The sequence below is a fragment of the Pygocentrus nattereri genome, chromosome 13 (genome assembly GCF_015220715.1).
Source record: "Pygocentrus nattereri isolate fPygNat1 chromosome 13, fPygNat1.pri, whole genome shotgun sequence".
NCBI lineage: Eukaryota > Metazoa > Chordata > Actinopteri > Characiformes > Serrasalmidae > Pygocentrus > Pygocentrus nattereri.
This window is the reverse complement of record NC_051223.1, coordinates 14,881,984-14,900,230: the sequence shown is the minus strand read 5'-3', so window position 1 is coordinate 14,900,230 and position 18,247 is coordinate 14,881,984. Positions and strand designations below refer to the sequence as shown.

Below are 18,247 nucleotides of genomic sequence, written 5' to 3'. Positions count from 1 at the left end.
AATCTGCACAGACAGGACAATATTAATTAAATCTCTTATATAATATTTAAATGAATGCAGAATGTAAACCAACGAACACTTAATACACTTGATAAAGTAGAAGTCACAGTTCAGGTGTTAGGTGAATGTGGGTGCACTGTTAAACTTCAGAAATAAATGTGTGAAAATAGTGGGAGAAACGTGTTGTGTATGTTCTAAATATAGCTCTATAGAAAATACGTTTAAACATTAACACATTTTTCCTCATTTAATTGCCTTTCAAGAGCAAAGTCCTGGCAAAGAAGTCATTCAGAGGCTCCTGGCCCTCCAGTGAAACACTGAAGGGTTGTGTGGCTCCATTTTCAATTCCCAAGGCACACCCTTGGCAAAACAATGAGTCGCCAGGTATGCAACACTTACACCCCACATAAAACTGGTTCCTTTACTCAACACAGAAACTCAACTGAAAGTGAGGCAATGTTTTTCTGAAACTCACTTCCAATGTCAGAGGACCGTTGCTAGTTACTACAGGAAAGACGACAGGAAAAATATTAATTTACACAAGAACGAAAAAAACATCAAAAAGTCGTTCCCATCACGCGGTTTAATCCGATTTTAATCTGATAGCAGCTCCTATCACGCGGTTTAATCCGATTTTAGTCCGATGGCAGCTCCTATCACGCGGTTTAATCTGATTTTTTTCGGCTAGTTATTTTAGCCACTAAAGTAACGTTAACACTGATTCGGCGTTTTGTCACGAGGTTCGACACATAATTTCACTTCACACACCGAAGATGGAACAAGGAGAAAATCCTCTATAAAGTGAAGACGGTGGTAACAAGTCGGTAAACTGGTAACATGTATGGTTGATACTCACTCACAGTAAGTCAGTTCAGCCGACATTTACCTTATACGTGGTTTCTGTAAGTTTGTTCACGTCGTCTGGGTCTCGAGACATGCTGGCAGCGGCAATTCGTCAAATTCTCCTCCCAGAAACAAGACAGAAAACTGAAGTTTCCCAGGTAAACCACGGTACTTTTAACTTGCGCCAAAAAGCAATAACAAACGGTTTCGACTCCTACAGTCCCAACGCGCCTGAAGCACCAAAGCGTTTAAAATCTTAGGTAAACCATGTGTCGGTTCTGAGGCGGTCTAGCACACTGCCAGCCCTCCGCAGCTCTGGTTTCAGTCTCCGCCACCTGCAGCGCCTGATTGGCTGGACGTCAAAAGGTAACGCCGTGACATAGCAATACCGCTGTTGATGAATGAGTGAACCATTGTTAATCAGGCAGGTGGCTGGCGAGGGACTCAAATCATCCTTATTGGGCATATGGCGTACTATTTGGATGGAGAAGCCACTATCTAATTCCTCGCGTAGTGCACTATGTAGGGAGTGAGGAGCCATTTGAGAGTGAGCCCATGTGAGAGTGAGTCGCACTGCGTCGTGGACTGGTTTCTGCGCTGTGATTTTATCGCAGGAAGTACTGACTATCGTTTTCGATATGATACTGATGGGTTAAATGAATGAATGAATTTGCACCAGTTTTACTCCGAACAATATGCAAACAAATTTACTACAACTGTGTGTCTGTGTTTACATTTTAACCACTGAATTCTGCAGACATTCAGAAAAATTGAAACTCCCCCTTAACGTGTCTAAGAGTTACTTCAAAGAATGTTATTTTATTTTATAAAATCAGTAGGAATACTGGCGTCTGGGACTTTGTTTTACAACAGTTCTGAGATAGTTCTTTTTTTTTTTTTTTTACTTTTTCAGATTTACCACTATTTTGGCTGATAAAGTGGCTAAACATCCTCGTTCCTGTCACCACCACTTTAAGGAAATCTGAAAAAAGTGATGCATGAGTGACGAAATGTGTACATTTCGAAATTCCCCTTTAAATACACATTTGAGTTACTAGATTATAGTCTAGGCTTATTTCAACCACCTCTGAGACCCTTAGCTTTCCACCTTGCTGATCGCTGCTGGTATCTATGCGGATTTCAGTCAAAGTTTGAGAAGGGTGTGTCAACATAGCAGTAAAGTCACAAATCGTGTCTTTCATTCATTTGCATCAGACGCCACCTTCTGGTCATTAAGTGAGTCATTTCTCTCTCTTGTGGTTTGCATGTTGTTTGCACTTGGTTCCTTTTCTGCTAGAATTAAGACTATACATTCATGTCCTTTATTCAGGTGGACACAGGCCTTTAACACGTGGGTGAGATTTAAGACATGTGAGACTTGATAGTTGGCACACTTTCATACTCTGTCATACTCTAAGCTGCTGTCTGAGAGTCAACTTTATGTGTTCCAGATGTGCTGGTGAATATAGATTACCCTACACTCAGTGATGGACCCAAATTAGCTAGGATTTTCTAATTACTAGTTCATATTTTGTGTTTGTTTTTGTCATTAGTAACCAGTCGTCTATTTTGTCCCCACAGTGTGCGGAATGTCCCAGTTTGCGTTATTTTTCTTCTGGTTTTCACCTTGCAAGCACTTTGTATTCCTGATGGTTTGGTCCAGTCATCTGGTAAGTTATCTGCCATATTCAGGCTACTTTGGTTTGCTTTGCTATTTTGTGGGGAAGCATGATGATATTGGAATGATGTCAGTATGGCAGATGACTGCTTTGATTTAAAATATCAAATTGGATAGATATTTAGATGTTCACTTCAATGTATTTGAGCTGTTGAGGTGCAGAATTTTTAGGTGATGCTGAGCCACTGTGCTAGAATGTCTTGCCTTTTTAACCCTATACAAATAAATGCTACATGTCCATGTAATGTAATGATTCAGTTCCAGTTCTGTTTTATAAATATTGACATTTATAGATATCGGCATCAGCCCACATTTTCCATATCGGTGCATTTACATCATGTTGTGTAATATTATTTCACCATGTTATCAGGACATGTTTTGGGAAAAGTCACTCTTCATCAGACAGAAGGGAATTCCACTTAACTAAGAGACACTGGAGAGTTAGCTGCTAACATCCCAACCATGGTTTCATTTGAGCTCTCTGACCACCAGCGCTATTTACGTACAGCAAGGTTCATGTGCACCTGGGACCTAGGCAATGGGTAAGCTATAGTCTATTATATAAAGGTGACATTAAGCATTGACATTTTAAGCCTTATTTAAATGAAAGGGTTTTCTGTTCCTTTGCTAAGTAAGTTATTGTCAGTGCCAGTGGTAATTGACTATATGCTGCAGATGTGATGGATAAAGATAGTATTCCTTTAAGAATAATCCCAAATCTCGCAAATGCATCAAATTTACACAATCTTCATGTTGTTAAGGGATGTGAGTGTGGGCCTGGAGCCAATCCTGCACTGCCACTATGCTTCATCAGGATGCTACACATTTAGACTGAGTGTATGAGCCAATATAACCAGGACTGTAAGACTTACTGGGCTCTACTCCATGAATTTGATTGTTTTAGGTGAGTTACAGTGTGAGTCATGTTTGACTAACATCTGACTTTATGCAACGTACCTGTTAAAGCTCCATGACCCTTCTTTTCCAGATGCTATCACTAGTATTGAGCTGAGAGGGCCACTCTTTTTTGTCTTTTCTCATTGCTGGAAGGTGAAATCTTTTGTATTAACAAATAACTATACACTTTAAAATTAAGGCACCTAAATGGTTCTAGGCTTGGACCTACAATTCTAGAAGAAACATTTAAACATTTAAATGGTATAAAGCCTTTGCATTATGTTGAGGTTCTTTAAACATTAAAAAGGTCCTTTACAGACCCACAACCAAAATGCTGAAAACACGTCATATGATCACTTCAAATGACCTAATTTGAATTGATTTGATTGGATAAATGGACTAAAAAATAAATCTGAAGATGGTTTACTGGGAGGGGTTAAACACATGACTGACTCAAAAATGGTAGTTTTTTGTTTTGCTAGTTTCCTGAGCCATGACAACAAAGGTGAGTTCTCTCAAAGCTAACATCTTTGCAAAAGAACAGCAATGACAGCTGAGAAAATATACAAAGATAAAATGAGAAAAGATAAGTTGATACAAATGCTGCAGATATGTGATTAACACCTCGCAGATGGCAAATTTAGGGAACTAGTGGAGTGACTGAATATATTGCCTGTAACTTTGTTTTTGAAATGCTTGTAACTGGCAAAATGCATGCCTTGTGTGAAGGACAGTTTCAGCCTGATGCTAGCTTCTAACTGATTCTGTTTGTGTGTGTCACATGATGGTTCTAGTCTGCCGGCATGGCTTTGTTGGAGAGTCTTGCCTAATTGTTGATCATATGGTTCAGTTTCCTGCAAGTTGGTGAGACTTTATGATTCAAGCTAAACCACACTTTCAAATTTGTGGGCCCTCACTGCCTGGACCTCAGTGCCCAAAACAACATCAGCGAGCTCCAGGCCTCCTACAACCTCTATGTGCAAAAGAACCGTAAGTACTGCAAAGTCTATTAAATATCTTAATGTGGTCTCTTACAAATAAAGATTCCTTGTAGGGATGGCGTCATTCCACTTTTTCTTTCCAAATCCCTACACCGATATTTAAGCCTTGAGTATCAGCTGTTACTCTCTGTTTTTTCTTGAAAAACTATTAAGCTTTAAAATGAGATATTTTTAATCGAAGCACTTCATTTGAGATGAGAATCTAAAACTTGGCCATTATGCTGAAACTAGTCAATCAGTTATAGCCCCATACGAAGAAATACACGGCTAATGTCACATCCCACAATGATATCAAGAACTGAAGAGTTTAATTCCAAAATGCTGTATATCCATTTGTAACAATTTTGGATATAAAAAGCTTTTAAAGCGTAATAGCTGTCACACAATTGAACGCACATGTTTAGTTCCCTAATAAAAGTGGTATTAATCATAACATAGACATTGACATTTCTTATATGTGTAAAGTTCACATCTGAGAAAGTATAAAAAAAAAAAATACAAATTTTTGAAATGGGCCTATAATGCGATTTGCAAAAAAAATGTAATCAGAAATGTAATCATATATCACATAATAATCACAAATTACGTCACAATATGCTTTTCTGAGCATATCGTAGATATTGTCAGTACTTGAAGAACACTGACAGAATAACTACATTTCATTACAAAGTGAGCATAATTAGGTCTGTTTAATTGCATAAAGTGCAATGCGGTGTGTAAAACACTGAGTAAAAATCATTGTAGTTGTTTTCTTATTATTGATATAGTATTTTATATGTGGCACTACAGGTTCTATTTTGTCTGTTAACTTCTTAAATCTCAGAAAAATCATACATCATGATGCATTTTGCATATCATGAAAATGGCTTGAAGTATTGTGATATAATATTTTAACTATATTGCCCACTCCTAAACTCATCAAGCTTCAAGATACAGTAATGCATAACAAAACAGTTAATTTCAAGGTGCTATAGAGACAACCTCCCCAAAAGAAACACAGTATGGTTTCTGATACCATATTCTCATGGCACTTTTGTATAATGGAAATATTAGTGGATATTAGTGGATATATTGGGCAAAGAATGTTGGAGATGGAGCTGCCGGGAAGAAGGAGAAGAGGTAGACCTCAGAGAAGGTTTATGGATGTAGTGAAGGTAGACATGGAGATGGTTGGTGTGAAAGTAGAGGAGGCAATGGATAGGGCAAGATGGAGGCAGATGATCCGCTGTGGCGACCCCTAAAGGGAGCAGCCGGAAGAAGAAGACTTTTGTATAATGGAAAGCATAAAAATGAAAACCTGTTCTATCCAGATGGAGCTAGTTGTCTAGGACAATGTGCAAGACAGTATGTGTGGCACAACACACATCATGAGTGTTCGTTATTGACAACTGTGATAGAGAAAAGAAACTTCTTAAGCTGAAATCTACTCGAGATGATAATACAAGCCTGGAGAGGGGTGCGGGATGTTCAGTGGTTACATGCATGAAAAGGTCTGTTACAGTTCAGTACAGTGAAGTTTCACAGAGTGTGTTACTGGATTTGGTACTGGATTTGGTCATTTAGTGATTATATACACATTGTTGTGCCACTATTGCATGGAGCACTGAAAAATATACTGGAGGCAAAAGTACCTACATTTAAATATACTTGTATATTAATGTAAAAAGTAATTTAAATAAATAAACTCAACATTGTCTTTTTTGGGGGTGTGATGTTGAACTATTGAGTGTTTTATTATGCATTGTTGTGAAATTGGATGTTTTGATTATAAAAGAAATTTCATAGTTCTTGAGATGCGCAACCAGACTTTTTTCATAGTCTAAAAGAATGAAGGGAATAAAAAATATGCCTTTGTATGAAGTGCATTAGTGCATTACTTAAAAAAATCCAACTCATATGTTGACCTGTACAGAATCATTTATAGAATTAATTTTATTTCGAACAGCACAATCTAGTTTAGTTTTAGGAACTTAAATATCCAAGATTAACAGTTTAATTTAACAGTTCAATTTAACAGTTTGATTAAACAGTTTAATTTAACAGTTTAATCTAACAGCAAAAACAAAAAATGTAAATGTAAATGTCTCCTCACTGACACTCACACACCTGGATGGCAGCAAAATCACAGAAGAGCACCTGTAAAAGAGGAAATTACTCCAGGACCCCATGCAAATTTAAACCTGTCTGAATTCTGAGAGGGAATTTCAATAATATGTGAATAAAGTACAAATCCTCCAAGATAATACTACACTATAATATATTATATAATAGTATAGTTAGTATAGCAACAAGGAACAGTCACTTAACTCTTTTTCACCACTTGCAGTGATATAGTGAATGACTAGCAGTAAAATGTAGCAGGTTAAAACTACTGTAGTACCACATTACTTTGCTAAAATGCATATTTGTTATACGTGTTTCAGATCTTCAAGCATAATTTAACAAAAGTAAAAGGTTACTTGAGGCAACATAAATGCAGTTCATTTCGTTTATCAAAGGAGAAAGCCAACTATGTCAAAAAGTAATTGGCCCCTCAGTTACTCAATCAACCAATTTAACAAATTTAGTTGATAATTGGGATCAATTAAACTAGACAAGCACAGGATTGATTACTGCCAGTTGTTTAAAGTCTAAACATGACTTAAATAGAATCTTTCCAGCAATGTGAAGTAGTACATTATCAATATATAATCAAAAGAAAGTCTGGATAAGATGAGAGAAAGAAAGTTATTGAAATATATACTTCTGTATCCTGAAAGGGTTACAAAACCATTTCTAAGACCCTGAAACTGCGCACGCACACACACACACACACACACACACACACACATATATATTTTCTAAGCCGCTTCCCCCTCAGGGTCACGGGGGGGGTGCTGGAGCCTATCCCAGCTGTCATTGGGCGGAAGGCAGGATACACCCTGGACAGGTCGCCAGTCCATCGCAGGGCAGACAGACAGACATACACACACTTACACGCAGGGGCGATGTAACATGTCCAGTTGGCCTAACTGCATGTCTTTGGACTGTGGGAGGAAACCGGAGAACCCAGAGGAAACCCATGCAGACACGGGGAGAACATGCATCTGAGACTGCAGTGGAACACAATAAAAAGAATTATCTCCTAAAGGAGGAAACTTGGTGAGTGGAGGTGAGTCTTCTAAGAAGTGGCTGGCCTGCCAAAATTCCCCCAGGAGGACAGTGATGTCTCAACCAGGAAGTCACAAAAGAACCTAGATGAACATCTATGGAACGGCGCCATTTCACCATTAGAACTGGTTCCGTTAAGAAAAAACGGAATACAGGGGAGAGCTGCAAGGTTAAAACCACTGCTAACCAAGAGCAGCGCTTGCCCATCTCGCAACACCTTGATTACCCCAAAGCCTTTTGGAATAATATTCTGTTCACACTTCATGCTCGAAAACCCCTGTCTACAGCCAGACTCTATTGGAATTAAAGAAAGTCTGCAAGAAAGAGTGGGCCACGTTCTTCCAAAGTGACATGAAAGACTGATCTCCAGTTGTAGAAAGTGTTTAGTTGCTGTTGTTGCTGCTACTTTTAGCACAACCTTAGTTTAGGGCAGCAGTTACATTTTCACATAAGTGATATAGCTGTTGCAAAAAGTTTTTCCTTCAATGACTTAAGCAGTTCTCTGTTTCCTCATGTTATCCTTGTTTTATATTACATTTTGTATGAAGATCTGAAACCACTGTGTGACAAATATGCAAAAATCAAGTATATGTGTATATGCTGATTCATTCAGGTGCATGACATAGTTGACTATAGAACAGGTAATTAATTTACTTGTTATATAGCATATAAGCCTGAACATGAGATTAAAAGCACTTAGAAAGGTACAGTTTCTTCTTCACTTTACCCATGGGCGTGTAACTCTCAAAAACTAGCTTATTACAGACTAGCTTACTGGAGTTCTTCTACAAGGTAATAACATTCAGACAACTGACTCATATTCATCTAGAGGTCTAATTCAGGGTAAACCAGTCTGCTTGTGTGAAGAAGAAGATAAGATAAGATAAGATAAGATAAGATAAGATAAGATAAGATAAGAGAGCTTTATTGTCATTCACATCACATGTGTTACATGAGGTGGAACGAAACATTGTACTCACGGTCCAGTCAACCCCCAAGTGACAAACAATAAACAATAAATAGAAGGTGCATAAAGGGGAGGACAGATAACAGCAGCAATGACCACAGCAGTATGAGTATGAGGTAAAGGTGTAATCTTAATACTGGTAATGTATAAAGTGACATGTGTAGGCATGATATAGTGGAGCATTGATTCGGTAACAGCAAGCATGAACATGAGCATGGACATGAAGTGCCATTGCAGTGATTTGAGAGTCTTACAGCTTCAGGGAAGAAGCTGTTCCTCAGTCTGTTAGTTTTGCTCTTAATGCTCCGCAACCTCCTACCTGAGGGGAGTGGAACAAAAAGTGTGTGTGCTGGATGGGTGGGGTCCTTTATGATGCCAGTTGCCCTTTTCCTGCATCTAGAGGTGTAAATGTCCATGGTGGTGGGAAGGCTGACTCCAACAATCCTCTGTGCAGCCTTCACCGCCCTCTGCAGAGCTTTCCTCTCTGCCACAGAGCAGCTTCCGTGCCACACAGTGATGCTGGAGCACAGAATGCTCTCCACCACACATCTGTAAAATGAGGTGAGGACTGAGCTCCCGAGTCCAGCACGCCTCAGCCTTCTGAGGAAGTAGAGGCGCTGATGTGCATTCCTGATCAGGCTGGAAGTGTTATTACTCCAGGTGAGATTGTTACTTAGGTGTACACCCAAGTACCTATAACTGGAGACCACTTATAGTATGAAGGGGAGGGATGGTGTTGTTCCTTCTGAAATCCACAATCATCTCCTTTGTCTTCTTCACGTTGATGCAGAGATTGTTCTCACTACACCAACTCTCCAGGTGTTCCACCTCCTGCCTATAGCCAGACTCTTCACTATTTGTGATGCATCCAACCACTGCCGTGTCGTCCGCAAACTTTACAATATGACAGCCTGGATGGACGGCTGAGCAGTCATATGTGAGCAGTGTAAACAGGAGGGGGCTTAGCACACAGCCCTGAGGGGAGCCGGTGCTGAGGATGATGGTGGAGGAGAAAATATTGTGGATCCTCACAGACTGCGGCCTGTTAGTCAGGAAGTCAAGGACCCAATTACAGAGAGAGGTGCTCAGTCCAAGTGTGTGGAGTTTGTAAGCCAGGGTCTGGGGAATCATCGGGTTAAAGGCAGATGTGAAGTCCACAAAGAGCATACGGATGTAAGAATCCTTATTCTCCAGGTGGGTGAGGGCAGTGTGGACCACAGAGGAGATGGCATCCCCTGTGGATCGGTTTTTCCGGTAAGCGTACTGATGTGGATCCCCAGTGACGTTGATGTTGGCTTTGATGTGGGTCATAACCCGTCTTTCAAAGCACTTAGTGACTATCGGGGTGAGGGCTACTGGCCGATAGTCATTCAGTTCTGTCACTGTGGAGTTCTTGGGGACTGGGATGATGGTAGCGGTCTTCAGGCAGGTGGGGACAACTGCCTGGATTAAAGAGGAGTTGAAGATGTCTATCAGCACCTCAGAGAGTTGGTCTGCATCTTAGAAGAGGAGGAACAGAGTGTCTCAGAGTCATATTTAGCTTTGTCTCATTTCATTCAGTGAAATACATCTGTATCTCTGCCAGTGCTTGTCTTTGATGTTTTTTTACTTAGCGGTGGGTCTCCTTATCTTCATCTTGCCCTGTGCTTCACTGATTATTGCAACCATCATCTTCATCACTGTCTCAGTGTGCCGCCCACAGCAGGAACCTTTCAAGTCTAAGGCAAAGGTGAGTGTATATGAGGGTCTAAGATGGTTAATTGAGTGCTCTTCCTAACATATTTTCAGAGACGTGCTCTCAGGGTCATTCTAGACTATATTGCTAAGCAAAAAAGTGAGGTAACGAAATTAGAGATTTGAATGTACAACCTCAATTCCAAGCAAATTGGAACGCTGTGTAAAATGTAATTCAATTTACATTAATTACTTTTAATTACAGCTTGTAAATCGCCGCAGGCTATAGCTTTCCCCTGGATTAGATAGACTAATGTAGTAGCATTTGTTAGAGATAGCTGTTTACCTGCTGTATCTTTTTATGATGCATGCAGTTGTTCAGTGTGATGAATATTCTATTGTGATGATTAATTAAATTAATTAAATTCACAATAGAATATAGAACATATATCAGAAGTTGAAAGTGATACAGTGATAATACAGTGATGAAAAATATTAACTCATTTAGAACTTGATGGCAGCAACACTTCTCAAAAAAGTTGGGACAGGGTCATGTCTACCTTTGTGTACCAACCATTTTTCTTTTAACACCAGTCTGTAAATGTCTGGGAAGTGAGGACACCAATTACTGGAGTTCTGGGAGAGGAATGTTTTCCCATTCTTGTCTGATGTAGTATTCTAGCTGCTCAACAATCCTGAGTCTTCTTTGCCGGATTTTACGTTTCATGATGCAGCAAATGTTTTATGTTTTGTGCCTCTCCAGATGTGTAAACTGCCCACACCATTAATGTACCAACAGAGGTACACTACAACACTTTTGAACTGTGCACTGATAACAAGCTGCATAGTCCCTCTCCTCTTGAGTCTGAATTACAAAAAAAAAAAATATAATAATAATAAAAAAAAAAAAGAATAAAAAATTTTGGATCATCTGACCACAGAACAGTTTTCGATTTTGCCTCAGTCCTTTTTAAATGAGCACTGGCCCAGAGAAGACAGCTGTGTTTCTGGGTTGCGTTGACATATGGCTTCTTTACATAATGCAGATTTAACTTGCATTTGTGGATTACACAGCAGAGTGTGTTCACAGACAGTGATTTCTGGAAGGTTTCCTGAGCCTATACCATGATTTCCACTACAGAATCATGCCTGTTTTTAATACAGTGTCATCTGAGGGCTCAAAAATCACGGGCATCAGGTATTGACCATTGGCCTTGTCCCTTGTCTTTGTCTCTCTAAAATGCTCTTTTATACCCAGTAATGAGTTAGTTGCAGTTGAGTTTTGTTGCCCCGTCCCAACTTTTATTGGGATGCATGACTGCCATCAAGTTCTAAATAAGTTAATGTTTTTCATTAAATGGTAAAATGTCTCACTTTCAACATCTGATATGTTTCTATGCTGTATAGTGAATAAAATATGGGTCATTGAATTCTGTTTTTATTTATGTTTATTTACACTTTACACAACTTTTTTGGAATTGGAGTTGTATTTTTTATGCATTTATTTACAAAAAAAATAATAATAGTGTATTACTATAATAATGATTTTTTATATTGGTGTTGGGGTTGTTGTTATGATCTTTTACATTTTTAATTTGATACTTTTAATAAATTACTTTAAAATCATTTTAAAAAATGATTTAATGGAGACATTTCACACACACACACACACACACACACACACACACACACACACACACACACACACACACACACACACACACACACACACACACACACACACACTGTATTGCCAAAAGTATTCATTCACCCATCTAAATCATTGCATTCAGGTGTTCCAATCACTTCCATGGCCACAGGTGTATAAAACCAAGCACCTAGGCCTGCAGACTGCTTCTACAAACAGTGAAAGAATGGGTCACTCTCAGGAGCTCAGTGAATTCCAGCATGGTACCGTGATAGGATGCCACCTGTGCAACAAGTCCAGTCATGAAATTTCCTCACTACTAAATATTCCACAGTCAATGGTCAGTGGTATTATAACAAAGTGGAAGCGATTGGGAATGACAGCAACACAGCCACGAAGTGGTAGGCCATGTAAAATGACACAGCGGTACAATGCAAAGCATTGAATGTAGTGGTGTAAAGCGGCGCCACTGGACTCTAGAGCAGTGGAGACACGTTCTCTGGAGTGATGAATCATGCTTCTTCATCTGGCAATCCAATGGATGACTCTGGGTTTGGCGGTTGCCAGTAGAGTGGTACTTGTCTGACTGCATTGTGCCTAGTGTAAAGTTTGGTGGAGGGGGGATTATGGTATGGGGTTGTTTTTCAGGAGTTGGGCTCGGCCCCTTAGTTCCAGTGAAATGAACTTTTAATGCTTCAGCAAACCAAGAGATTTTGGTCAATTTCATGCTCCCAACTTTGTGGGAACAGTTTGGGGATGGTCCCTTCCTGTTCCAACCTAACTGCACACCAGCACACAAAGCAATGTCCATAAAGACATGGATGAGCAAGTTTGGTGTGGAAGAACTTGACTGGCCTGCACAGAGTCCTGAACTCAACCTGATAGAATACCTTTGAGAAGAATTAGAGTGGAGACTGCGAGCCAGGCCTTCTCGTCCAACATCAGTGTCTGACTTCACAAACGCGCTTCTGGAAGAACGGTCAAAAATTCTCATAAACACACTCCTAACGCTTGTGGAAAGGTTTCCCAGAAGAGTTGAAGCTGTTATAGCTGCAATGGGTGGGCAAACATCATATTTAACCCTATAGATTAAGAATGGGATGTCACTTAAGTTCATATGTGTGTGAAGGCAGATGAGTGAATACTTTTGGCTGATCCAACTTTGATGTAATGTCCTTAAAACAAGTCAAAATGAGGCTCAGTATTGTGTGTGACCTCCACGTGCCTGTATGACCTCCATACAATGCCTGGGCATGCTCCTGATGAGGTGGCAGATGGTCTCCTGAGGGATCTCCTCCCAGACCTGGACTAAAGCATCCGCCAACTCCTGCACAGTCTGTGGTGCAACGTGGTGTTGGTGGATGGAGCGAGACATGATGTCCCAGATGTGCTCAATCGGATTCAGGTCTGGGGAACGGGATGGCCAGTCCATAGCTTCAATGCCTTCATCTTGCAGGAACTACTGACACACTCCAGCCACATGAGGTCTAGCATTGTCCTGCATTAGGAGGAACCCAGGGCCAACCGCACCAGCATATGGTCTCACAAGGGGTCTGAGGATCTCCTCTCAGTACCTAATGGCAAGTCAGGCTACTTCTGGCGAGCACATGGAGGGCTGTGCGGCCCTCCAAAGAAATGCCACCCCACACCGTTACTGACCCACTGCCAAACCGGTCAAGCTGAAGGATGTTACAGGCAGCAGATCGCTCTCCACGGCGTCTCCAGACTCTGTCATGTCTGTCACATGAGCTCAGTGTGAACCTGCTTTCATCTGTGAAGAGCACAGGGCACCAGTGGCGAATTTGCCAATCCTGGTGTTCTCTGGCAAATGCCAAGCATCCTGCACGGTGTTGGGCTGTGAGCACAACCCCCATCTGTAGACGTCGGGCCCTCATACCATCCTGATGGAGTCGGTTTCTAACCGTTTGTGCAGACACATGCACATTTGTGGCCTGCTGGAGGTCATTTTGCAGGGCTCTGGCAGTGCTCCTCCTGTTCCTCCTTGCACAAAGGCAGAGGTAGCGGTCCTGCTGCTGGGTTGTTGCCCTCCTACGGCCTCCTCCACATCTCCTGGTGTACTGGCCTGTCTCCTGGTAGCGTCCTCCAGCCTCTGGACACTACGCTGACAGACACAGCAAACCTTCTTACCACAGCTCGCATTGATGTGCCATCCTGGATGAGCTGCACTACCTAAATCACTTGTGTGGGTTGTAGAGTCCATCTCATGCTACCACGAGTGTGAAAGCACCACCAACATTCAAAAGTGACCAAAACATCAGCCAGAAAGCATAAGTACTGAGAAGTGGTCCGTGGTCCCCACCTGCAGAACCACTCCTTTATTGAGTGTGTCTTGCTAGTTGCCAATAATTTCCACCTGTTGTTTATTCCATTTGCACAACAACATGGGAAATTGATTGTCAATCAGTGTTGCTTCCTAAGTGGACAGTTTGATTTCACAGAAGTTTGATTTACTTGGAGTTATATTGTGTTGTTTAAGTGTTCCCTTTATTTCTTTGAGCAGTTTAAATAAATAAATAAATATATATATATATGTGTGTGTGTGTATAATAGTGTATGTGTGTGTGTGTTTGTGTGTGATATTATTTTATTCACATCTTATTTTAACAATTTTTACATATGAAAAATATTACAGGACGTAATACAGCATTTTTCCACTAGAGGGCAATCTACTACTAATAAAATCCACACGAGACAAGCTTCAACTCGAAAACCTGTGTTGTTAGATTAATAGTCTTTGTGAACTTTTATGTAGGCAGTCTGCATTTAAATCTCGTGAAATGAATAAATAGTTTTTAAATATAACCATGCTGTCTCATCACACCTGCCACTGCTTTTTCTCCAGAAGCGTTTATTGCAGATTTTACCTACTACCTTCTGTTATTTTGTGTGTTCCAGGGAGAAGCTATGGCTTACCTGTCTTTCGCTGACACTGAAGTTCGAACAAAGCAAACAGGTACTCCTGATGGCCCTGTGTCCTTAATCATCTCTGAGAGAAAAGAACATGCACTCCAGCCTCAGATTTATTAAGTACATCCTTGAAAATGGTTCTTTAGTGAGTGGCGTGGTTATATGTAGAATCATGAGTACTCAGACTCTCAAAAACACTCAGAAAATATGTGTTTATTTGAATATAGAAATGATTTTTGAATCATTAAATGGTTCCTCTCTATTAAGTATATAATTATTGTAGAGCCTTTTTTCGGTATATAGAGACCTTTTTGCTAAGAGTATATTTATGGAACCTAGTGGCTTTTCCTTATGTCTCTACATCACACCGAACATGTGGAATATGTTTTTAATTAACTTCTCACAGTTCTGTCTTTGACTGTTCACATACAGCCATTCAACATCAGAACAGAAATGCTCTAATCAGATGAATCAGCCTGATACAAAAGCACAAACAGGGCTTCATTTTGTCCATCTGCGTCACTCTCTCTATTCCCTGAAGAGTGCGTGTGGACCCTGTGACATTTCTTTCTTTCTCATCTTTTCTCTTTGTTAATGCCTGTGCTGCTGTTTTTACCTAAGCAGGTTTGAACTCTTATGCAGTCACTGAATGCAATGGCTGGACTGCTGCTGCTTGCTGAAGTCCTGCTATATCTGTGTGCTGAATATATGCTTTATTTTCCTAAAAAAAGTGCCTAATTATATGTAATTGCAGACATTTCAGCAGGCAACTTGTTTTCTGTTCTCATGTTCACAGCATGCTGAGTTAACCAATCCTGATTCATTTCAACCAGAAAATGTCACATGTATCAGATGTAAGTAAAAAGACTATTGCATTTGGCTGGCAGTGTGAACTTTATAGGGGTTCCAAATGAAGTTTCGGGCCAATAAAACTTGCAACACTATACAAGCTGGGTTTTGTAATCTTCTTTGATCGCTTGGGTCAGGCAGCATGATTCCAAAAAGACAATTAAAGGACCTATATCATGGAAAAATTAAGTTTTCCTCACTTTTTTAATGAAAGTGTTTGAGTACTATATAAATACTAATAAAATTACAAAAAATACAAGTTCCGGTCTGTTTAGTCCATACATGAAAACTATGGTTGTGAATTAATAGGTGTGTTTTAAAGAGCTTCCTACACTCTCAGGAAAAAAGATACAAAACTGTCAAGGGGCAGGACCCCTCTTGTCACTGGAGTATATTGACGTCATTATAGAAGTTTTGAAAATAAAGTAGACATAATTGTGCACTTTAGAGGAGACATTTTGATTTATTTCAAGACATCTTTATACAGAGATGTTCACAGATCACCAGTTTGATTCCCTCTCCCACAGACAGCAGTAGCAAACAGCAATTGTAGAGAGCGTTATCACCCTCAACTGGCCTCAGCAATTTCCAAGAATATCAAGGATTTCCAAGTATCGAAGATATGTCCTTATGAGAGAGGCATAAAAAAGTGTAGACCATTCTAAGATGACCTGATTGGATCAGACAGAAACACTATTCTGATAGACTGCTCTGAAAGAATAAGCATAAAGCAGTCATACAATTAACCACAATCCAATAGATTGTACCCTCAAGGGTACATCTCAGTGCCTTTAATCAGGGAACATATTTGTGCCATAATACATTGCAATTATATTTTCTAAGTTGTATTAACCCCACAAACCCCGTCTTGTCTTCAGGCTTTTTAATTTATTGTTCTGTTTTAAAAATTTAGGCTCTGAAAAAATACAAATATGTACTTTTTCTCTGGGGAAGAAAACTATTTAAGGTACACAATTGGACCCTAACACCACTGTTGGACCTTTGAGAGTACAATTTCATGCTGTATATCCTTTGTACCTGCACATAACTTTTATTTCTAACATTGTAGTTCATTACTCAGAGTAATACCCAGGGGATGAGCCATTTAGTGTCTCATTGTCAAACTTGTTCCAGTGCACTGGAACTTTAGCTCCCTGAAAGTTCCCCCAATGCATCATAAAAAACCATTGCACACTGGCTGTTCACTGTGACTGGACACAGCACCAATTTTCTACTAACTGAAACATTTATAGCAACCTGTTAGCTACATAGCTAACCAGTTGCATTTGTTCCTGATTTAACTTTACTAATGGCTGATGTTAATGTTTGCCAGTAACTACCTTCAAAATATCACATGCTATATTTAGCACAGTAACACAATTGAACAATCTGTGTTTCAAAGGAAATGCAGTTTATTTATTCATTTTATGAATGAAGCATGACATCATGTGGCCTGACCTGTTTGTATACAGGCAGCATCTTTCATTTTCCTTTACTGAGGCAGACTGAGCCAGCTGGCAAGGATTTTAAAAGTGAGCTAAATTAGGTAGGCTATGTGAGAACATAAGATACTACCAGCTTGTAAACCGCCACAGTCTATAGCTTTCCCCTGGATCAGAAAGACTAATATAGTAGCCTTTGTTAGAGATAGCTGTTTGCCTGCTGTGTCTTTTTATGACGCATGCAGTTGTTCAGTGTTTTGGATATTGTAATGATACCCATACTATATTCTAATGTAAGAGCAGCTGTCAAACAGGTCTCTGTGTTACAGCGGATAGCTCTGTAATGCGTTATAATACTAAAGATTCTGCCACTAAGCTCAGACAATGAGCCATTGCTTTTGTGTGATGTGATGGGGCTTGAATACTTCACCTAACAACATTTGCAGCAGCTTACAGCAGGTGGAGAATTTAGAACCTGAAATGCTATAAAACGTGATTGATGCTCTTCAAATCCAAATAATGCCATAGAAATGTTGAGTTACTTTCTGATGTTGTACATACAGTAAAATCGGTTTTATAAGTTTCTGTTTATGACCAAGTCATAGTTCATTCATTCTGTCCTCGTTCCACAACTGGCCTTTTGGATCTTACAGGCAGCACCTTTGTAATACTTTATTTCAGCATTCATTATAGCCACAGCAAAAAGGTTAGCCGAGCCTGGTGAAGGTCAACTACTGTTCTGTTTGAAACATGCAGCCAGATAGCATCTCTCCAATGCACAGAATCATAATCACAATGAATCAACACTAATTCACACCATCTCAAGTTTCTCAGGAAAGCTTTGCAAAATGTTATTAAAATGTGCACAAAATTTGATGTGCAGGTTCAATAGCATCAACTCAATATAGAAGACACAGGACATGTAATTGCATTTTGTAAAATTTCCATAATATTTGCTTATGCCTGTAGTCCTTCAGGTTTAAACCTACACTACGTGGCCAAACGTTTGTGGCTACCTGACCATCACACCTATGTGAGTTTGTTGGGAATTTCCAGTACAAAACATGGACATTAATATGGAGCTGGGCTATGTGCAGACCAGTGGAGTTATTTTATTTATCAAACTATGTCTTCATAGACATGCAGGGACAGGACAGGCCCTTCCTCAAC

The 18,247-nt window shown here is 39.9% G+C and overlaps 2 protein-coding genes across 4 annotated transcripts in view; one reads left to right on the top strand and one right to left on the bottom strand.

Annotated features, from left to right (window-relative positions):
• Positions 1–1,291, bottom strand: part of baiap2l1a (BAR/IMD domain containing adaptor protein 2 like 1a) — a 28,010-nt gene extending 26,719 nt beyond the window's left edge. The window contains exon 1 of one of the 3 annotated variants that reach the window (XM_017705547.2): positions 887–1,291. In XM_017705547.2, the coding sequence (XP_017561036.2) occupies positions 887–937 (51 nt within the window). In that variant the 5' untranslated portion in view covers positions 938–1,291. The remainder of the gene's footprint in view (positions 1–886) is intronic. The other 2 variants (XM_017705549.2, XM_017705548.2) reach the window with 2 other exon arrangements.
• Positions 1,292–2,881: 1,590 nt separating this feature from the next.
• tmem130 (transmembrane protein 130) lies at positions 2,882–14,906 on the top strand. The gene is given in 8 exon segments (XM_037544283.1): positions 2,882–3,063; positions 3,379–3,425; positions 3,510–3,571; positions 4,050–4,069; positions 4,213–4,292; positions 4,295–4,408; positions 10,150–10,265; positions 14,775–14,906. Coding segments are annotated over 8 exon segments (753 nt in total).
• The last annotated feature ends 3,341 nt before the right edge of the window (positions 14,907–18,247 follow it).